This window comes from Diadema antillarum, unplaced genomic scaffold, assembly GCF_040938485.1.
Source record: "Diadema antillarum isolate AM-2024a unplaced genomic scaffold, OU_Dant_1.0 scf00000109, whole genome shotgun sequence".
In the NCBI taxonomy this organism is placed as follows: Eukaryota; Metazoa; Echinodermata; class Echinoidea; order Diadematoida; family Diadematidae; genus Diadema; species Diadema antillarum.
Window position 1 is genome coordinate 2498761 of NW_027270998.1, and position 24176 is coordinate 2522936.

Sequence of the window (24176 nt, forward strand, 5' to 3'; positions counted from 1 at the left end):
CATAGATGCAAGCACTCTGACAAAGTTAACATGCTAAACTCATCCTATGATGAACACTGAATATAAGAATTGACAACAAACAAGGAGGTTTTTTTATCTAGATCGTAAAAGTAATCTTTTAAGAATTCCATTTGCTTCCAACACTGTTTACTGTTCATACACAAGGTTATAACATTTACATTTTCATAGAATTCCCGTAAAGAGAGTCTATTGCATGATCATACAGACATAACACCTGGAATGCCATGATAGCTCCGCCGTCTGTAAGAGTGGCAAGATAATACCATCCCTCTGATGGGCAGTGTCATCAGTCAGTATTTGGGATACTGTCATCCCCGGGTTCTTCACCCAGCCCTGTCGCCACCGTATCCCTTGTTTCTGTCCTGTCCGCATAGTTATCTGAAAAAAATTGTTGATGTGCAGATATTTATGATGTGTTATTTCATTTCTACGGTCTGCCAGACATAAAACCTTGAATGGAATTGTGGAAATGAAGAACTTTTCCATTCAGGCTTGTATTCTGTTTCATTTTGTATTTATTCTTCCATAGTGGCCTCATCCTTGGGTCTCCATTGTGACCACAGTCCCCAATCTTAAATTTCGAGTTCACTTTCCTGTGAGGAAGATTTCTGCCAATTTTGTCAGAGAATGAAGTACAGTGGACTCTTGTTATAATGATCGTGCTCAGAACCGGCAATTTTCTTTCATTATATTTGAACAAATAAACAATAGAAACATAGACCTTATAAGGTTGGAGCCTAAAATTTTACTTCGTTGTAACCGGAATTTCGTTGTAACCATGTTTGTTATTACGGGAGTGCACTTTAGTACAGGACAACGTAGTTTGCGCTAAAAACACAAGACACACTCCCGAAATACATAAACTAGATGTTGAGTTATATCACAATGATATGCCTATGCCTTTAGATGAGAAAACCTCAAGAAGACATACATTTTGCTTTCATCAATATATATCTCTTACTCCCCAAACATCTGAAATGGTTGCTAAGGCTTAATGAATTTGCATGTTTGATTTGACACCCTATTTCATCTTGTATTTTGATAAAAAGATCATGAACTTTGATCAGATGGACCTGTAATGTAATTTGTTGCACCCATAGTTTGATAGGTATCATGTATAGAATCAAGACTGTCCTTTGTTTCATTAAATAAGTCTTGACATTTTACAAAAGTTAAGCAAACTAAGAAATAACACTAACAAATAGCCATTATATCATGCCATTAGCCATTATAGCCATGATATCATGCCTCTTAGTTACTTAACCTGAGACTAGTCCTGAGTATACTCGGGAAGGTGTCTATGGGAAATGCATGTTATAGCAAAATTAGTTCATCCTCAACAGGTTAAATACACCACAATGGATTAATGTTTTCATGCAGTCTGGCCAAAGATTACCACGATGAATTAATATACTGGTTGGTAGTCTTGACTCTGGCTTTTGTGAATGAGATGTTATGAGGAGGACAAAAGTCTCGGATACTTACGCTGGATGTCGAGGTCCAGGTCTTGGATGTGCTTCTGTCTGTAGTAGAGGTAAGAGAGGATTCCCACTGTACAGGTGACAGCAGCAAAAGTACCGATGGAGATCTTCATGACGGGCGTGGCTGTGGAAAACTCCACCACGTCGTCTTCTACCACGATGGCAAACTTGGCCAGGAGACGACAGAAACTGAGCAGAATGCAATGAGAGAAATGTTTGGTTTGCTTGGCTGCTGCATGAATGTTACATGCATGTATCTTGTATTTTGCAAACTAGTAGAGAACAATGGTGTCTTTAGCAAACAGGAAATGATTGAGTCATGATTTGAAATGGATCTGAATAGAAATACTCGAGATGAATAACTTGTTGTTGTTGTTTTTTTTTTTTGGGGGGGGGACCCCTGTTGGGTAAATGCTAAATATGTCTGGTGGCAGTGTACAAGGAACAACGACTTGTCACATCTACTGAATATATGCCATACTGAAAATATACACAAATATGGATGACAGTGATAACAATGCTTTTAATGAAGAAGCAACTAGCTTGCTATTATCTAGTGATGAGTGAGTTTAGGTATACTGTAACTTATCACAACATGCTAGTTCCAAGATTTACACTTTCTTCACAACCATGTACAGCAAATGTATGACATTCCTGTTTACTCTTCTCTACAGGGATTTGTAATTGCATGAATTTAAGAAACTAGATCACCCTTTAAATATCAATAGCAATACTGCATAATAGTGTCCCATAGAGTTTACTTCTACTCTAATATTATCTATTTCATTCCATTATCACTACAACCTTAAAAGGATTCGTGAACAGAGATGACTCCCACAAATGAAGTCACTTGGAGAAACTTTGGCCGTGTAGAATGCAGATCTACAAACACATACCTGTAGTTTGGGTCGACAACCTGAGCTGTGAATAGGAAGAGACTTGTGCCCCCACGTGGCCGTAGCTGGATTCTGTTCTCACTGGAGTGGTTCAGAACCTGATAGGGACTCTCCAGGACAGGTGGGTCAGTGACACCATAGATGAAGCAGCTTTCATAGTTCTGGGGGTAGAAAGAAATAATCAAAAACGCAGTATAAAAATTGCAATCACGTAACTGTGCACATCTCTGCCCCTCCCCCCCCCCCCCACACACACACAAATGCACACACACAAAAAGAAATCAGTACACGCCTATCACCCCCCCCCCCCCCCCCCAATCAAAGTTATTAAGTTTAGTCAGGATTTACCTTTTGGCTGTGAAGAAAGCAATTAGGTGCTTATAAGCTAGCAATCCAACAAGACCAATATCTTTAATTCCTTTCCAAAAGACTAGGCAATAGAGATAAGGTACTGCCTTATCTGAGGGCACCTCTACTGCTAGCAGCGAAGTCAAGCAAGGGACTGAGAAGAGGTACGATGGTCCTATACACACTGAGCAATACAGCACTCTCACATTGGACCAAAAATCAATTAGCAATACACCCTACAACTTTGTCTATGATTACACAAAACTCTCACTGAACTAGTAAGAAGATTCAATCTCTCATGAACCTACAATGAATTCAAATTTCAGCAGTGATATCTCCTTTTTATTACACTCACCTGAGGACCCCATATGTCCTGCATCGGCCCACTTCTTCCAGCTAGATTGGTCATTTCCTCCCATGTCTGAGCCTCTCTCAGACATCCAACCTATGTGAAGAAGAACACATGGTCATCAATTCCATCACAGAATCAGGTTCTGCATGTGCAGAGGTTTATCATGAAATATTCTGTGAATTTTTGTGCTATAAATGCCTGAAACTGTGTAACTTTACTTCTTTTGATAAACAGACTCTGTGAAATGCTTCCTGTCTAACCAACATTTCTTGACATGGCCCTGGTCCACAGACATCATTTTGTATTCCAAAATTAACATCAAAGTACATTTCAATATCAATAGGCCCTTTGCCATGTGGGTACACACAATTAATTTGTTTTCACACATTTGTTGTGAGTTTTCCACATATCCTTTACAAAATCTAGGTTGTTATAAAAACACTTTTTGTGTAGCAAAATCACCTTTGAATAATGAGTATTCTATCCTCAATGTATTCATAAATGTGACAAATTTCATTAGTCTCAGTTGGCCACTGTCCTGATTTGTACACTTTAGATATTTCTCAAAAGCTAAGAGAAAATACTAATATTTAGGAAAATGTTCACGCATGCGCAAACAATTATATCTGTTGAGGATTATTACCGTATTCATGGATAAAGTGTACATGAAATCATGTCTTCTGTTGTCTTCCCAGATCACATAGTTTGCAGTCATATTTTCCACCATGGTGTCACCATCATATCTCAGGGAGGAAACAAAAACAACAGCAAAAAAAGCATCACACAATTACAATAACTGCACCACTTTATTCTTTTGATTTTGTAAATCCTATTACCATATACCTACTTGACAATGCTGTGCAGTGTGATTTCTTGTGTTAAGAAGTTAATATTTTTAGATGAGTTGAAATTAATGATCATCGCCATTAGCATCCTGTCAGCCAAGCTGTGGACTAGTCATTGGCGATGTGCTGGGACGGTAGAAATAGTTTTCTATGCCAGCTCCATGAAATATGTTTCTCATCAAACTATGTAACAGACACAATTATCAACGCAATATGTCATTCTCGAAAGTGCATCGATGGAAGAAAGTGAAGCAAACAATTTTTGACATTAAGTCCCATTTTGCACTGAATGATAAACAGTATTCATCACTCTGTGATATCAACATTTTTTAGTTCAACTGTCGGCAGTGACAAAAATGAATTCTTCATTGTGAGAACGTTATAATACTACATTTCCTATTTCCTTAGAAGTGCAGCCAGTATTTTTTCTCTATCCTTGTACCTGATGGTAATGTAAAAAGTTACTGTCTCTGATGTCCACACATTGCTACATAAGTCCAAATTTACATCCACAAATGTTGCTTTGCACTGACATAAGTTGCTGCTTTTTGAATGCATTTGCCTCATTTCTAAATGAAAGGTAACAAGCTGCTATTCTGGTCAATACCAGTATTCTCTGTACCAATAGGTTTTATGACTTCGGTGACTTCCACAGAACTTACTTCCATACGTACAGAATGGCACACACACACAAAATGTTGACATAAGAACTCTCGGCTGTTCAGCGTATGATAGTTATGTCTTCAGATACTCACAATTCTATGATAGGTTTGAACAAGGTCTCCCCAGCCAAGAGTCGCACAGGGCATCCATGCACTGCCTGGTTATAAGTTACTTCCTGTATGATAAATTGCGATATTGTATCTCTCAAACAAAGAGGTGACAAAATGGGAGCTAGCTCTGATTAGGAAATTATGGCTATTTCTTGAGCATCAAGGCATGTGAAAGTATATGCTTGGTTTTGTCCTCTGTGTGTGTAAACATTTGTGCATGAATACTTTGTTCGCGGTAATGTTGTGTTGTACATGAATGATCTTTAGAAGATGTTAAAGTACTATTAAAGTGAACATTTTGCCTGAGTAATTTTTCACGGTCAGTCGGGTTAAACAAATGTTGTTGTTTTTTTAATTCCACAGAATCAAGTAGATGAAATATTATTACACATTACAAGCAGACACATTTGTGCAATTTTTGCACTATAGTTTCATAAGTATATGCTTTCTCCATTGCAGTCCACAATTGCACTTTTCAACCATACTTGGTAATTTCTCTTTGACACACATAAGAGTAATTACTTAAAACAAGCAACTCAGTACAATGTGCTTTTTTCTTTACAAACACTGCTTCAAGTTGCCTTTCTTCAAACAAAGCACTATGTACTAGTTTATTCCTGTGTTTTTACAAAGTACAGACATTAGGTGCAATATGGTGATATTTGGCACACGTCATAAATGACACGATATTCATGTGCAGGTGACTACAAGTGAAAAAGTTTGGGAATTATTCAATGTGTTGTCTTACCATATCCTCAGTTGGTGCTTGTCCATTGGCCAGCCAGAATGTATCTCTGCAAGAGGTAGCAAAGAAGGGGTTCAAACATCAGACATCAACCTTCCAAGTTTTACTCTACATTGTTAATATTATACACTTAATGTTATACTTTGGAGGTACAAATTGCTTACACAGCTACAGTGTTATCATCTCACATCAATACCAATAAAGTCACTCTTATCCTCATGTTATTATCAGTATTATGTGACTGAATACAAATACAACTTGCACATCATGGGGGCCACAAAACTGCCCCCCCCCCCCACACACACACAGACTTTTAGCTCTTTAAAAGAATAGAAATAAAAGGAAAACAACACGAAACCCATGATGTTTGAGGGTTCCGCCTTGAGATTATCCCCATTGGGTGGGGGTGGAGCATCCTCATTAGGAGAATCTTCTGGAATCAACCACATCTGGAGATACAAATCATCGTAATACACATACTTTTTTACTTTCAATGTGCTTTTGCAATAGTGATGAAACATTCACAACCATAGAAAGTGACACCACAACAAAATCTGCATTTCCATTCCCTAACATGAAGATGCAATTCAAAAATACGAAGTATAACTTCTCCAAGAGTCTTACTTGCTTATTGTGAAAGAACCCACATCATCACACTCTGCTGGCTTCTGCACCTTGATATGTCTCCGTGGGGGACAGCCAACTTCTAAGTGAGCAATCTGCAGCAATATCATATACAAACATGTCACCACTCAGTGTAAAGACACAAGTCTACAAATAGGGTGCATGTGGAACTTTACCAGAAGAATGTTAAACTTGTGCATTCCTTGTATAAGAAGTAAGTTCTTCACCAGGTCAAGGTCCAACTATTAAGAATTGTGAGCAGGACCTGTGTATTGATTTCTTGGATGCAATTGATAACTATCATACAAAATGATTTGATTCTCCTTTGCAATACAGCACAGCCTGGTTTTCTCTTCAGAGAAGTCTTCATGATGCTTGGTTCTAATGCTATGGTTTTAGAATTTAACTAAACGGCTCCTCGGGGTGATTGACTCTTAGTGCTGGAAACAGCATGCCATGCTTTTTGAACTCACCAGCTTGTTTCTTATCATTGCTTCATTTCAGAAGAAAGTTTGGAGTTTCCGATGTTGATACGATGCTACTGGCCAATGGACTCATCACAGTCACTTTCAAGTTTCAATACCATCAACTCCTACTTGTTAGAGTCATACAGAAATATGAATAGATTTCAATGAAATAAAGATTTATAGGACAGTTTGTTCATACCATATGAAGTGGAGAATTGCAGCCAGTACCCAGTCTCCTTGGTCTCATCTCCATGGTAACGAATCCTGTGCTTTGTGCTAAAGCTTCCTGATACACTGCAGGCTGCACATACTGAAAACTGCTAGTAACTGTCACAGTCTATGTACAGAAATGTGCAGAGTTTTAACAAGATAAAAGATATATGCAGAATGACGCCACTACATATCATATATATTCTGATTTTTGTTGTAAATCACATCCAAAGACCTAACCTTATACCAACGTTAGCACATGAAAACAATGTGTAATTGTATACCCTTTAAATTGAATAAAATTACAGGCATTTTGATAGCTTCCATGTGTATTTCATTTATTTTCCTTTTTTTTTCTCTCTAAATGAGTCATTCCTGACAGCATATCAACTCGAAAAACAAAAAACAAAACCAAAACTCGAAAGTCAATAACTCTTATGATCTTATCACCTAAGCCTTTCTCAGTTGAAAATTTAACCACTTTGTAAAGAAAATTTACTTTCTACATTAGTTTTGTTCTTTTAACACTGTATTTGTATGGAAATGACTCAACTAAATTCCCCAACTGCAAACACATTAATAATATGAAGGACGGTGGCTTTTTTTCAATGCAGGGTGTTCAAAATATTTCACTCTGCACTCCACCTTTTTCTCTAGAAAAGATGCTAAAATGAGAACAAATTTCCTCGATCCATGGCTTAAAAGATCATGGTCACTGTCGTGTCAGAGTGTGTTGTAGCCCTGAGGACCTGTGCATCATATGAGTCTATCAAGAATGTTCCGTGGCTAAGACGGCAAATTTATATATTTACTTATTTCCAAATGACAATGATATAAACTATATCATGAAGCCTTAAGTTACATCATGTCACCTTATTTATCAATCGTCTTCCAGGATAGAAATCCCTAAAGGTGTCCTTCATCATGTTTATTTTCTCTGGCTTGGAAGCAACAATCTGTTTCATTAGAGTAAAACAAAGAAGACACAAAGAAAGGAACAAGAATAAGAAAAAGACAACAAACAAACAGTAGCATACACAAATGATGGCTATCATATTTAATGTATGTTACTCATAGAACAATTTACTGGTTACAGTTTGAAGTTTTAGGGGCAATCAGGTTCCCTAATGTATACTCTGACTTACTGATTCCAAGCATCCACGCAGAGACAAAAAAAGTAGCTGGTATATATTTGCAGTATTACCAGTGTAGACAGCAAGCACAAATGAGATCAGCTGAATTCCATAATGCAATCTAGAATTTCTGCCTCACTCCTGGTCTTTCAACTCACCTCAATGTCATTATATCTGTCTGCTGTGAAGATGAGTTCAGCCCAGAAACTTGCACTGTCCCTTATGTCAATGTAGTATACCTGATACTTGGGACTGTGACGGAACTGGATAAACTATACAGACGGGAATGAAAATTAAAGAATTGACATTGGTATACAATAGAAATCCAATCCCAAGGATCATCTCTATCCTAACCACTACCTACTTTGCCCTACCTACAATTGTTAAAATTTGCCATCATCTATTAAAAACTTCTGAGATAAACCATTTCATGATTATGATTGAAACATTTCAGCATGCAATGCTGCACAATCATGTGTCCTGGGCCCCATTTTACAAAAAGTTGATATGATAGCAACTCTTGCTGGAATGGCAATTGTCATGGTAACGACTAGAATCCAACTTCCTGATTGGCTGTTGCTATTGGAAGTTGCCATTCCAGCAAGAGTTGCCATCCTAACATCTTTTATGAAATGGGGCCCAGATATCTGTTAGTTCTAATTTTTCATTCTTCTCTTCATCAGTTTTTTCACAGTTTACAAAAGTCAGATATGGTACAGAATTGAACATCACTGTTAAAGCTGTTTTTAAACTTCTCTAAACACCAGCTCTGCACATTTAAGTCTATGGACATGGAGTAAAGACTGAAATGAATACACAAAGATTGTTATCTTACAGCACACAAGTTTGGGTCAATCAGATCCACGGTAGTCTTGATGTCAGGCCTCAAGGCATAACCCACCCTCTCTAAATCAGACCTGTCAAAAATTAACACAATAGTACATCGTACAAGGATGTAGAGAGTAAAGATTGTGTGCCATGCATTTCATTCAATTCGACACTGCCTCTGTCAAATGCCTTAGTATCAGATTTGCACAATGACTTTTTTGTTTGATTGCAGAGACTTATAACTATCAATCTTTAGGATAAGTTTGTAGATCACAATGTAATATCAAAAAATATCATCAAAGGACAACTTTGAGATGTGCCATGTATCACCATGTTATTAAAACACACCTCTCAAATGAAGTAGGAGACAGGTACCTCTTTTCATTCATTTTTCATGTCACTCTTTATGACTGCATTTGATGTCACTGTTTCATTTTAAAGAGAGAACAAGGCTTGATCTGTTCTAAAGTCACATATGTAATTAAATACCAAAACAGTTCCAAGCAGATAGAACCAACAGACCTGCATGTCAATAAATGAAGAACATCCATAAAGTCTGAAAGGTGTCACTTCAGAGAAAGTCCAGGCTAAAACTTCATATTACCCACCATCGTTAGAGGACTAATACATGAGTCAGAGTGGACATAAAACATCATGTGGCAGGTAAAGGTAGTGGAGGTACTCACTCATTGAAAGAAAGGAGGTAGACTCTATCAAGCTGGTCAATATACAGAGCCAAGTCAGAGTCAGGAGAGGCAAGAGAAGAATGCTGTGGAATACAATGATGGATGAACAACCTTGTCACTTTTCTCGTATGTACTGCTTGCATGGCTGGTACGTGTAATAATATGGTCATTTTCCTTCTGAATTGAGATGTATGACTGCAGCATCTACATTACAGTATTGTTTGGCAGCATTGTTTTGTGCTAGAAAATAATTTTCACTTTATTGAACAATGTACACAGTGTCACTGCCCCTCTGAAAACAGCTTTCTAGCTAGATGGGCATTTTAAACACTGGAAAAATAAAATGGATGAATGAATAATTGCTGGAAATACCCGACTACCATTTTCAGGTCTAAGATCTGCCTAATTAATTGCATTATAACTTCTGCGTTTTCATTCTTGCCTGGAACAGGCCACATTATCATAATGAATTTGTCCAAAATATCTAGGTTAACATATTGTCCATATTTCAATGATTTCAGAGTATGCAAAGTTTACTGTTTATTTTTACGATGTATATGCTGTATTACTGAATGACTGGCACGTACAGCACAGAATTTATTATCAACTACCCTTCACTTTCAATAAGAAGTGCCACAGAATGAAATTTTGCTATAATCCACCATTGCATGTAGGCCTATTGTTTGCCCACTCTTTTGAGATATTTTCCTCATTTGGTGTGCATTCTTATCATTATCATCATTCTCATTATCTATTTGACCAAGAAACAAACAATTAAGTACAGTAAAAAAAAAAAGATCAATACAAATACACTACACATAAGAACGGCACAGGACAATAGGGTGTGGTAATATGTACTTTCATAAAGAAGGCAAATCATCAATGACAGACTTCCCATCATCTTGATCCTTGTCTCTTTACCTTAATGAGATTCTGCTGGTATTTCATGGAGGTATAGAGGATATTGGTGGTGGAGAGAAGAGCTACTGGACCGCTCTCAGTCACTATGACCTGCTGGATGGAAGACTCTACCAAAGAGTCATTAGCTGGGTCATTGAGAATAGCCATCTTGCCAAGATCAGAACCTGGAGGAAAAAAAAAAACAGATGTCTTTTTGCATGATATTGAAGTGCTTTTCCCAGACTGCAATATTGTAATCAAAGTTTCTTTTACTCCTCATTTTTCCTGATTTTTCAAATATTTTGAATGATGATCTAGATTTACCTATCTAGCTTAATTTCTAAAATGAAATGTTAACATGTAGCAATAGAGATTACTGCTTAGACAAATGTGTTATCATTTTAAGTTCAAATTACTATCAAAACTGAGTCCTCACCATAGGAATGCTCACATTTGATTGAGTTTATTCTATGACTGTATTCCTGGGCCCTGTTTTATTCAACTCTAAGTCTATGGCAGCCTGTGTGGTAAGGAAATTTGAAATTGATTTTATCTTTTGATTAAATGGGGCCCCAGGTATACTAAATCATTTAGAGTACAATACCATAAAACCAGAAACATTCGCGGCATGACACTTTCGTAAATTGCCACTGGCATTCAATGCACTGTGCAGACAAAACCTTTCGCATGCATTTTACTTTCATGAATCCTGGCTTCCTGCATATGTGAAAATCTCTGGTTATACAGTATTGCTTAAAATGCATGTTAACCTGCATGATAGCTGTAGTATACACTTTCCTGGTCCCAGATGATGAGATTTTCCTCTGATCCATGAATAAACATGAGTGAGAGACCTGGTCAAAATTAAAATGTGGTGGTGTAAACATGACAGTCACATTCATGCAAAAGGATGGAGTAAAACTTAAGCATTGCAGGAAACAAAAACCAATTACAAGGTGAAGCTGACAAACTGACTGACAAACATTACATTCACTTCAAAGTTCTCTTGATTTCCCTAAATGTTTTCAATCATCAATACAATAGTCATAGCCTTCACATGATGGGATTTCTTTTCTTCACATTAGATTAGAAAAGAAACTGACAGGTGCATATCTCTGAGAATCTGTGGGAATGAAGGAGGGACCGAGATTCATCAAATGGAAAAATATTGCCTCCAACAACACTTTGTGGTGGAGGCATAAAAAGGAATATATCCACAAGTTATTCATCTGCTGTGACAGAAATAAGCTATTAACTTGTGTGCTGCATACCGTTATCGCTAATGTGTGTTAGCAGTGTGCACGTTGTCGTCTCACAAATTTTGAGTCGTATGTTTTGATAAAGTTTGAGTAACTCTTAAGATGTCAATGATGGTCACATAAAACATAGGCACTCAGTGTAGCAAAGTACAGAGAGACATGAAGGTTAGTATTGAACTGTCCTCTTCTAAACAAAGAGTACCAATGAGCATGACAACTCACCACTATCATTCCCTGGTCGTGTTTGATTGTAAAAGAGAGGCACATGGTCCTTCCACCCAACAGACACCATGTCAAACTTGATGACAGTGAAGACAACATGATCACCATCACTCAGTCTCAGGAGAATAGCAACCTCCTGGGGGTCAGTGGTGAATGCTGCATTCTCAACAGAGATCTATAGGAATGAAGGCAATTTATAGTCAATGAAAGAACGGCACAAACACATGCACTTTAGTCACGTATCAGACTTCAGCTAGCTGCCATCTTTGTAAAACTGGGCTTTTTCTTGGGATGGGGTGTCTGTGAAATGAAAAACCAGGCTCCAACTATCATACCTTGTGTTTACTCAAGCTGTTTATCATTTTACACACTGGCTATAGAGGACGTGTAGTGGTTAAAAATCAATATTGCACTAATTACAAGCTAGTCCAATGTATCTTGAGAATTTTCACTTCAGCAACCCGTTTTATTAAACAATCGTTAGCACTTACGGCGATTGCAAATGCAAATCATATTTGATCAATGACTATATTTCAAAACAGGCCACTTTCTACAAATTATGATACAACAAAAATTTCCAACAAATATAGCTGTCATCAGTTATTACTGAGATATCTTTTTGAAGCAAGGCAGTATCCCATTTGGATTTACTATTACTTTTTTTAAAAGAATAGATAGGACGTAGTTGCATGTATACACCACATTACCTATCCCAAAATCATAAGGTATTCCATGAATGCTATGCAATTATCTTTATTTAATGATGACCTGACCCTGCTGTGACCTATGACACCTGCCTGTAGGTGATCAAGATCTAGCCACAGAGGAATAGGCCAGGGCTGCTGGTGTAGTGGGATCTTCCATTTCATTTCAGGTCCCTCCCAGATGTACACCTGTTCTTCGTTCCACCCAATGAACATGGCATTTTCAAACTGTAAGGAGGAAGAAGGAAAAACGAGCCAAGTTGTTAATACAACTAGGTAAGGCTTTTGACAGCAAAGTGGCAAGGCCTTTTTGATGCATCACTATGCAGATGGAAGAAGTCCTGGAATGTCAGAAGGCATGTGAATATCAGATCCCTTGTTCAGTCATTAATCCAGCTTTTACTGAACCATTTCACCCTCCTTAACATTTTCATCTGTCATGTCAAGATTACATTTAATGCAAATTGTTACTGAGTAACTGACCTCATATGTTTACAGTAACACCTATGCTGTGATGGCATAATTGTACAGACATCATGCAGATACAGAAAATCATACGATCATTGAAATTATCATATAAATTTCTCTGAAGGTATACATGTATATCTCCTCATACAAAAAACATGCAATATCATGCCTGCATTTGTATAACTTCATGTGAAAAGAGATGTTCAGGCACAAATCACAGACACACTGTATATCCACCTGTTGATAGCATTTTAAAACTGGATATGTACATGTACCTTATGAATTTGTCACATCTAGGGTCATGATGTATAGTCTCTTCAACAATATCAAATCAACTGTCAGATAATTTTGCCATTGCTACACCAATACAAATTAACCCCTCTCAGCTAGTTCCATGTTCCTTCTGATAATGAAATGATTTGTCAAAGTATAATGATGTGCTTATTTGTGTGACATCTATTCATAGTTTGAAAGAGAAGACCTTCGTTGCTGTTTTTTTTTTCAAGACACACCTCAGATAATGAAATGAAATAAGAAAGAAAGATGAAAGTTAAAACTCTTACCATGTGTATTTCAGAATGTTGGCACCATTCCCTGCCTTGAATTTGTCGGAGTACTACACTCTGTGGAACTAACAGTCAAAAGCAAACAAGAATTATGTGTTATGAGTAATGTTTCATCAAAGCCTCGTTCACACACATAATCACCACTACCACTCATATCATTTGGTTACCTTGGATGTGTTTCAAGTTAAAGCACTCTGTGTATGCAACACTCATTTCCTTGGACAGATATACCATGATTATTAGAGATTTGACATCAATTTTCTTTTCAAATATAAAAGTCCCTTTGGTAACTTCACTGATTGTTCTTGAAATTCTGTATTCAATTTTCTCTCCCCCCCCCATCCACCAAAAAACAACACTTTTTTTGCAATGATCAAATACGGAACAAATTGATAACTTAGGGTGCTTTTATCTAAAATTATCTGAGGCAGAATCACGATCCTAAACGCATTTGAGGCATTTTGGGGCAATAGATAGATGCAACCGTGTTTTCAAACGTGTTTAGAAACGCCGATTTGAAATGCCATTGGAAGGGCAATTTGAAATGCGTTTGAGACCATGATCGCCCTTCTGGTAAATGCAATGCTGTTTGGAGCCGCGTTTATATCTCCAGCTGCAAAGTCAACTTCCATGCAGTATACACCTCGCACGTTACAGCTTGGGCCTCAGCTGAACTCTACTTCCAGGGTCGAACGGAACAAAGCAGCATTGCAATTATATAATGGTTAGATACACACGGCAGCCCAATAATCGCATTTTCAAACCGTGTTGTAAATCATGTTTCAAACATGATTCTCTCTCTAGATAAATGCAGCCATAAAAATGTCAACATCAACACTTATCATTCAGATACCTTCTACAAGGCTGAAGTCCCCTGATGTGCGATTCTGTGCTAGAAGAGCCCCTTCAGACATCAGGTAGAAAATGTGTGATGAGGTAATGGCAATGTCTGTCACATTCTGCATACCATTCTGAGAAAGTACAGCATAGAGAAAGATATCACACTGATTCCAGGCTTTTCTTCTCTTTCTCGTTATACACCACAATGCAATATGAACATAAATGACTGAAATATAATCTGGAAAAAACTTGGGGTAAATACATTGAATAACTTTCAATAGGCGTTTTCACATCAGCCCGATGTTTCAAAATAGCGCACTATTTTCTGACTTGAGAAATTATCCCGATAGCGAAATAGCGCGCAGCCGCTATTTCATAATGTGAACACAAATTAGCGCGCTAATTGTATCGCTCTGATGGAGAAAATTTCTCGAGTCCAACTTGGGAAATTTCTGAAATAGCGGGATAGTAGCGCGCTATTTGATAATGTGAAAACGACTCGAGAAATTAGCGCGATGCATCCCATCATGCCTAGCGTGTGTGACCCGATCGATCGAGGCAAACTGCACACAAACCATGAGGAATTTTTGAGAGGGCACACACATTACTGATGCTGTTTGCACATACTCAGCTGTCGAATTAGCTCGAAAAAAATTCGGGCTTTCTCTTAGGGCTGATGTGAATAAGAAATGAAATAGCGCGCTAATTCGCATTCGCGAAAAATATCTCGAGCTTAGATTTTTATCTGGCTGATGTGAAAACGCCTAATATGTCAGGGTTTATGGCATGATAAATGCATTATATAAGAGAAACGGCTCAAGTAAACAACTACTTAATTTCATAAAATGAAATATCTATATTAATTCACTGGAATATATAATGTAAAGTCATCAGGAAGAACTGTGAATGTTTGTACTCTTTGTAGTTCTTCATAATTCTCAATGGGAGCAAAAATTCTAAAGCGTTTTCTCTTTACATGACACTACATTTCTTTACCTTTGATAAAATAATTCAATCATGTGTTCTTCATGGGAAAGAGAGAGACAGAGAGAGGAAAAATTGAATCAGTTTACAAACTTTGATTTGAATCTATTGGCACTATTTATTGAGTTTGATTGCATATTTAGAGAAGTACACTCACTGTTATCACAATGTCAGGGACTGCAACATCAAGAGTAGATATGAATCCATCAAGAGTAAGAACACATCTCCCACTGACAAGAGAAAGGAGAAACTTTGTAGGGCATGTCATTGTTTATTGTGAAAGGAATATGTGAAGGTTGCATAGAAAGATGCTATTTATAGAACAAGCCATGTCAAGGTCTAGACAAATATGCCCAGTCAGTAGGAAACAGCTGTTGCTCAAACAAAGATCCCAAATTCACGAAATTGATAACTCACTATATTGATGCCTTGTGTAACTACAAATACGCTGTGTATTGTAAGCCAAGGTGGGAAATAATTAAACTTTTCTCCTGAAAATGGAAAATTTACTTATCACTCCATATCACAATGGCTATCAGTTGCAAATTTAATCGCTCATGAAATCATAACTTAAGTTCCAATTTGCAAATTAATATACTTGTGCTACATATGGGTTACACAGCAGCTATCACAAGATCAAAAAAGAAACATTCAGCAATAAGCTTTAGAAGCAGTCAGTGTTGCCAATGATACACAAGTTTTTAGGAACCATTTTTTTTCTTTGCTGCAACAATATACAAATCATACCGTAAATGGATGGAGCACTCACAAAGAGTTTTCATATATCACAGCTGTGTATTCTTGGTAAAATTGGTCAATCTCCTTTTCCAGGGGATTCTGAACCTTTCAAACGTGGATAAGATGCAAATATCAAACACAACTTGCAATCAATTGCCAGTAAGCACTAAGCGTTGTAGACTGCAAGATGCATTTGGTTGCAAATTACATTTCACTTTTGCACAATGTGCTGGAAAAAAAATATCTGAGGTTTTACCAAATGTGATTCAAAATTTGTCATCTAGTGGAATACATGCAACAATACTGTAAAACGAGGAATTTTTGCGTGCATTTTAATTTCGCGAATTTCACGAGCGCCAAAATTCGCGAAATTAAAATGCACGCAAAAGCTTTTGTCTACACTACATGCATTGAACGCCAGAAGCAATTCGCGAAAATTTCATGCCACGAAAAAGGCTGTCAGCTCCAATTCGCGAAAATTTCATGCCGCGAATATATCATGTTTTACAGTAATTAGTAGTATGATAATGAAGATTGAACATATTTTTTTTTGGGGGGGGGGTGGAGGGAGACTTGCATCTAATTTCTAAAAGTTGCACTGAAGTGCAACACTTTCAGCAACAGTGTCCAGAAGTGTTTATGCTTTTAGTGGAGCTGGTTACATTAGCATTCTCCTAAGATGCACTTACCTTATGATGAGGGCAGCTGTGTTGAGTTCACAAGGGTCTGTAACAACCAGACTAATGTGGGGCTGTCCCCTGAGGGTTACTGTACCTCCTCCCTTCAGTAGCTCTCTCCTCTCATCCACATAGGGCCATGGAATGAGCTCCTTAGTGTCCCTGTATGAAGACGGAAATTCCATCATTCACATTCTCACTATCTGATGGATTGTTACCTTACCAGTCTTCTCATTGTTGGAGCTGTACATCTCATACTGTCTACATTTCATAATCTAGCAAATGAATTTTACAATTCAATTTGATGTGTAACGCCTTGTCAGAAATAGACTTTCTTCTTAAGTTCATTTGAAAGAAATGCAGCAAATTGTGTATGACATACACTGTGAACAGCGTAAGAGTGGACTCCTTGTCCACGATTAAACTGCACAAGGGGCATTCTTGTAGGGGTATTGCCCTATTGTATTCATTTTACAATAGTTCCACTATGTTCTATCTCTCCTAGAAAATAAAAAAATGATTCTGCATCAGCATATACTTAAATCATGTCTTCAATTATCTAGTCTTAATATCAAACTACAGGCAATCAAATACTTGTATGTACTGGTTTCAAAAGAACTACTTAGTACTTCAAACCATATTTTGAAAAAATCGATTTGTTTTGTGAATACAGTATTTACTTGACATGATTTTTATAATAAAGGGCAATGTTGGATGATGAGTATCATATGTATGCACACAGGTGCACTGATAAACAGGGCCCTCGATAAAATGTGTGCTTGATCACTGGCAAGGCTCTTCCAGATAAAAAACAAAACAAAACAACAACTTAACAGAAAATAACGAGGAAGAAGAACTAATAAATATGCTTTAAAGCTACATTTTGTTGCTGGGGTGGCAAGATGTTGTACCTCAAATTTTGGTGAAAATGACATTCTTTGATTAATGGTCAGATAATCAGTTAAGTGATGTCCTGTCCAAATCCTAGCTGTCTTACCCCAAAAATGAAGCCACCACAGCATGTCAAAGGAAAGGCGATCCCATTTGATATGATGCTTTGGCTGCCATGTTTTTGGGGGGTTTTTTTTGCTCTCGTAAACATTTGACATTTTATAGATACGAGGTCTTGTTGCCCCAGCAACAATATAATAGTTTGCAAACAAATACATCTAGCTAAGATCACCTGATAAAGCAGCCACGTGCAGCTATGCTGGGTTTGCCAGTGACAAACACAGTCCTGGTGTTACTCTTTGATGCATCAATGCTGAATTCCCAGAACCTTGCAGTGAAGAGCATATATCCAGAACCACAGTTGAAATTGAACAAAGACAGAAAGATAGAAGCACATCTGTGACTATTTTACGGTATGATGACAAGATTTTCTCTTACTTGGGGAAAAGAATCAAATTATTCTTACGATTGTGCATATATTATATCATAGTTTGTTATAAAGTCACATAGTCACACACACTGAAATGAAGATAAAATGAATCATGTGTGTTTGTGTGGAGATGAGTGTGTAGTGCAAACAAATCAAAGTAAATTATGCTATTCTGACAGTACATTGCAGATATGTTTTAATCACCACATTTTTGAAACTATCATTTCGTCCAAACTTTTGCATGAATATCAACATTTAGGAAAGAGGGATTATAATGGTTGTCTGTTTTAAATTTCTTCCTCTGTAGCTCCTGAACACTTGCTGTGCACTCCATACAAATTTTGAAATACTGGTTTGATGTCCACTGAGAGATATGCCTGTATCCATTTTCAAGCTGAGTGAATATTTACCCTTGTTGAGTGAGGAAAACCCCATCTGACCACTCCCATTGGGAAAATCTTGGGTCTGGGTTGAGCTCTGTGAGGTGGGGCATCTGACCCTTGCCAGCAAAGATGGCAGACAAATCGGCAGAAAACTGAGGGGATGTCAAACAAACAAGCAGCAGTAAATATAATTATTTTCTAGCTGGTTTTAAAAAGGGGCTCATATTGTTTGGGGAAAGGAGGAGGAAATGAATGCACCTTGGACTTTTCTCTCAACGATGTGCCATGATCTCCTAAATATCTGTTCTTATTTCATAAAAGAGAATATCTTCTGTTATGCCCATCAGTCAAAATTCTAATCCCCCTCCTCTCAAAGAAAATGGTTGATTCTGTATCTTGTAAACAGCATGTATAGTCAGTCAGCACATATGACTGCAAATGCCATAAAACGAAACAAAACTCATACATAACCTACGGTAGTTCTCTCTATTTCTCTCTCTCTCTTTAACCTGCAGCCGCCTACCTTAGCAGAACATGTAAGAATTTACCCATAAATCATCCCTTTAGGTCTATGCTATATACAACTATGCACCACGCATAAAGTTTAGAATTTACTTATTCATGTCTACAAGCACTCAAATTAAGATCTACTTATCCATCTGCCTATCTTCTATTTATCTATCTATCTATCTATCTATCTAACTATCTACATGTACAATGTATCTATCTAGCATTTGACAACACATCTTAGAAAAAAAAGTATGTCTTTCCTTTCAATTTGGAAGACCACAAGATTACCTCTGAAGGAGTGTCGGCAGAGTGTTTCCCCTCATCCACATCCATACGCAAAGCATCCACTATCCACACTCGCACAGTGATTGAAGGTTGTCTTGCTGTTTGGTTTCTACTTTCAACATAAGATGTTAGCATAAGATTGACATTTCTTGGTAGATATTCTTTCACATGGAGACATCAACAAGTAAAAACAAACACAAAAACAAAGCTCATGTGAAAACCATTACATGCTAATGAATCCACTGGTATTGAATGGTCTGTGATTTTATTTGAATGAGTCAAGTTAACTGACCACAAATCTTGAAAGAAGCCAGACACCATCCAACCTATGTTTGTTAGGTCAACACTGCCTGTTTTGTGTAAAAAATACACAAAATCACCTTATAAATGAACTCTACTATTCAGAGAAGATATCAATACATATACCCAAATAACTTGTACAAATATGGTAAGATTAAAAACAAACATCAACAAATTCAACTAACAGAAGTGAACTAAACATTTGAGATATTTGACTCGTAATATATACATTTTGAGATAATATTCAGCGAGATAGCAGAACCTACTTGCAAAGGATGTATAAACAACATTTTTGTTTTACAAAAGAATGAACTTTTGAAAGTTAGCCTCATGAGGTCAAAGAGGAGAATCAATCTGGCAGACTACTTTGTCAATAATTGGCTTGTGTACATACTCACCCTTCCAGTGCAGCCACATACCAGTCATAGCATAATGGACTCTTTTTCATGATCAGGATTCGGCTATCTTCTTTCTGAAATAAAAAAAATGATAATGAAAACATTCTATAGAATGATCTCAAATAAAATGCAAAGCTGTTCTATCCAAGTTTTGATTGAGGGCTAATGATTGATTACAACTTCTGTACAACAAGATCTCCAAGCAGTGTTTTTTTTTTGTAGGAAAAGTGATGACATTTCTTTAATGATCAGAAATACCAGGAACTAAGGTAGAATAAAAATCAACAACAGTGATCAATGAAAGTTGATGATAGCCACTGTGCACTCCCATTACAACAAACATGGTTACAATGAAATATTTGTTACACCAAAGTTAACATCACGTCCCCAAATTATAATCTAAATTATTTATGTCTTTACATATACTTTAATTGCTCAGCAATGATGAAATTTTGAAATAGTGAAAGAAAATTCCAGTCCTAAGGACTTCTTTATAACGAGAGTTGCCTGTAGCATATAAGCCTCAACACACTACAATAAGAAATGTTGTACTTTACTCCAAGGAAATCATTCTCCGAAACCAGCATTTACTTGAATAGATTGTAGTGTACTACAATCAAGAACAATCATACCTCTCCACCTCCTTCCATATACTGCAATTTCACTTCATGTAAGCCAGCTTTGTTACAATTAATCCTGGTGTTCAAGTGACTGTAAAGGAAAGAAAAAAGTCTTTATTGTTATTTCAATACACGTCAACAGAATCTAATGTGTGTAAGGTTTCAACTACAAAATAATGTGACCTACTACTACATTGCCCTGATAGAGTTGTAAACCCTAAAGCCAAGCAAGATGTGAAATGAAATGATCTAAGTGAAAAATGGGCAAACTGAGGTCTTATCTTTTTGAACATTAAAAGCTTGAAATCTTCTCCAATCTAAATTTCCAAGTCTAAACAATATAGTCAAAGTATGAACATTTTAGTTCTTAAGAGAACCATAGTACTAACATGAAATTAAATGAATGATAATGTGGATACACCTTCAAGTATGTTCCTGTTCATGTGCTTAAAATCAAGATATTATATGTTCACATCAGATCTTAAAGATAAAAATTTTCTTCATACTCTTCAATCAACACTCTACAAGCTGATTTTGTGTCAAAACATTGGCCATAAAATAGAAAAGGAAAATGGATGATAAAGCCTCTCTGGCTAAGCACGCATTTTGTGTGGCTTATGTGAGTCAGAATAAAAGAATTAAATCGTTTCATTAGTTTTAAAAGTCTAGACTACTGCTGCACATAAAAGCTTTCATGGTTGAAACAATGTACTCAAATAGATGGTAAGCCCATAACCTCTACAAGTTATTGAGACGGAAGGACTTACGATGCATTTGCAATCCTGCACTGAGCCGGCACTCCCCATCTGAGGAAATTTTCTCGTTCTCCAAAGTAGTCAACTTGTAGCTATACACAATAGGTGTGTTACAAGAAAGACAAAGTCAAATTGATTGCAATACATTTTCTTGATGATGGCACAGTACAAACATAAAGTACTGCAAAGAAAAATGTAGATCTTATTATTTTTTTTGTAATTTGATTTATTTCTGCATTTTTCACAAAGGGGCAAGTCCAAGATAAGGTCCCCTCAGAAGGCAAAATTTCATCTTTGCTCAATATTGACATGTTTGGTATCATTTTGAAGCTTATGAGTTGAAGTTTCTATTTCCATGGAGGAAAAAAATTATATCACGTAAATTTATGCAAATTTCAAGGACTTCATTTGCATAAATGTGAAACACAGTGTTACATATGGGACATTTATAAAAATTCATATTAATTCAAAGGAAAGCAAATGATATTTGATTAATATGTGGACATAAGAAGTTCATCAAATAGTTTAACTTGGTATGAAAATTTAGGGATTATGCAAATTAATTATGCAAATTAGCTCGTGTCCTATCATGACATGTCCCATACGTAACAAATTGAGGTCATTTTTTTAGGTTTTTTCTGAAATTGCTAAGGTTATATTAATGCCCTTTTGGAAAGTTCTAATTTATTGTTTAGAGAAATTAAATACCATAGAAAAAAGAAACTAGAAATGTCGCTATGGTGACTGGTATGCCTCCGCCATAATGCATGATTTTCCTAATAGGTCTAGATAGTACATGTGGACAATGTGTGATTACATTTTCACAAAACTGGCAAAATATTGAAATTACAAGTTTGTCACAAATGTGTTGAATGTTCACCTCCCTTGACCTTGGTTTAATTGGATGAAAAGGAGAGCATGTATTTGGGGATTTAAGGACTTTAACTTGACTTTGACCCATTCATACATTTATGCATTGAGTAATTTTCATGGTACCGGTATGGAGAAAGAGTGCAATTTCTGTACTGAATAGTAAATTGTTACCATGTTCATCTGGCCTTTGACCCTAAAATTCATAAGATACTAGTAATCACTTTCAGGTAGAACATGCATAAATATGCAGTAAATTTCACGATAAATTGAGCCACTTCTGAGATATGGAGGAAAAGTTAGTTCAGCACTTTCACTTGATCTTTGACCTTTTGACCTTTGAGGCAAAAAAAAACAAACAAAACAAAACAAAACTCTCCAGAGAGTTTCAATTAGATTACACATGCATACACCAAGTGTAAAAAAAAAATAATAATCCTGCTGGCATTGCATGAACATGAGGGAAATAGTAAAATTTTGAAGTGTTGCACTTGACCTTTGACCCTATGAACCCTACATTCTCTAGATAATCACTGCCAGTCAGTACATGTATATACTATGTTCCATGAAGATACCATGAACAATTTTCCAATTTACAGAGAAAAAAAAGAAGTTTTAATACTTTTACTCGACCTTTTGACCTTTGACCTTTGACCTCATGACCCAAACTTTCACCAGAGAATCTAAATAGGGTAATACATGTATACACTAAGTTTCAAGAAAATATCTTCTGGCATTGCAAAGATATGGTGGAAATAGTGAAATTTTATGTATTTGACCTTGACCTTTTGACCTTAGACCTTGAGCACGTGCACCCAAAAGTTGATAGGCACAACTTCACCCCCTAATACACATACATGCCAAGTTTCATTAGGATACCTCAACAGGTTTTGATAGTTACCTTGTCCACAAAATTCATTACGGACGGACGGAAAGACGGACGGACGGACGGACGGACGGACGGAAGGACGGACGGACGGACGGACAACCCGAAAACATAATGCCTCCGGCACCACTTCGTGGCGGAGGCATAAAAACAGTAAAAGGAATATTTTTTATTAGGCATTGAAATAATGTTACGTATGGGACAAATGCGTTACGTATGGGACATACTCATACATAATGCATGTGAATGCATGTAGCTAGCTGGGAAGGTCTCTCAGTACACAAATGGTCAATCATCCTGAAGAAAGCATCCCAACATTGCAGCTACTTTTTGAGTTATAGACACTTTAAACAATACATGTACTTGACTGAACAATTTTCAGAAAGGGGGAGGGGAAAATGGCAAAATACACAATGAAAAATCAGCATTAAAGGGATGGTATAGTTTTTTGTAGAAATGGGGATTCAGTTTTCAACATTTAATGAGATGATTGGAAACCAATTATATGAATTACTAAAGAGCATACAATCCTAAGACTAGAGGAATTCAAAGTTTAGTGATGGAGATCCAAGTTGAAATGGTTGTGATATAAATATTTAAACAGAATATAAAGTAAAATGATTTTTTTTTTTTATTGCAAGTGATACACAAATTGTCCTTATTCAGGTTTCAATAATAGCCACGACAAAATTCATGGGTATACATACTGAGGTGTGACTCGAATCAATGACCTGACTGCTAGACAGACATCATACACGTGTATATCTACTTGATCACTGGGGTTCCACGCAGCAGGTATTGCTTATTTATAAAAATTAATATTTCTTGTGTCAAGTTGTTTTTTATTGAAACGAAATGGCAAACTGCCCTTCATCAATGGAAGTAAACACTTTAAACTATTCAATTTTTCAGTAGTAACTATCCTGATAAAAATAGGGCATACATACTCAGGTTGGTCATAAAAATATAGAATATGATTAAATATGATTATGATGGTAAATATTTGGGGAATATTGTTCCC

General features: G+C 36.7%; 1 protein-coding gene across 1 annotated transcript; it reads right to left on the reverse strand.

Annotated features, from left to right (window-relative positions):
* Window positions 1-307: 307 nt before the first annotated feature.
* On the reverse strand, window positions 308-19374 carry LOC139719374 (cation channel sperm-associated auxiliary subunit epsilon-like). The gene is made up of 22 exons (XM_071630789.1): window positions 19330-19374; window positions 18559-18683; window positions 17951-18046; window positions 16780-16929; window positions 15510-15582; window positions 14382-14499; window positions 13526-13593; window positions 12564-12722; window positions 11791-11965; window positions 10331-10494; window positions 9410-9492; window positions 8731-8812; window positions 8054-8167; window positions 6752-6889; window positions 6086-6180; window positions 5465-5510; window positions 4699-4781; window positions 3742-3841; window positions 3102-3191; window positions 2399-2559; window positions 1507-1691; window positions 308-399 (listed from the first exon to the last, which is right to left on the reverse strand). Exons 1-22 carry the CDS (start codon window positions 19372-19374, stop codon window positions 308-310), a joined length of 2442 nt encoding a protein of 813 aa, XP_071486890.1.
* Window positions 19375-24176: the final 4802 nt, after the last annotated feature.

Bases quoted from the DNA above. Each gene is read 5' to 3' on its own strand.
- LOC139719374 (XM_071630789.1), bottom strand. From the start codon at position 19,374: ATGGATGTGGATGAGGGGAAACACTCTGCCGACACTCCTTCAGAG. The intron at 15,583-16,779 runs GTAAGTGCATCT...TTCTCTTGTCAG, and splicing joins ACAGCTGCCCTCATCATAAG to TGGGAGATGTGTTCTTACTC. The intron at 8,168-8,730 runs GTAAGATAACAA...CCGTCTGTATAG, and splicing joins TTGACCCAAACTTGTGTGCT to TTTATCCAGTTCCGTCACAG.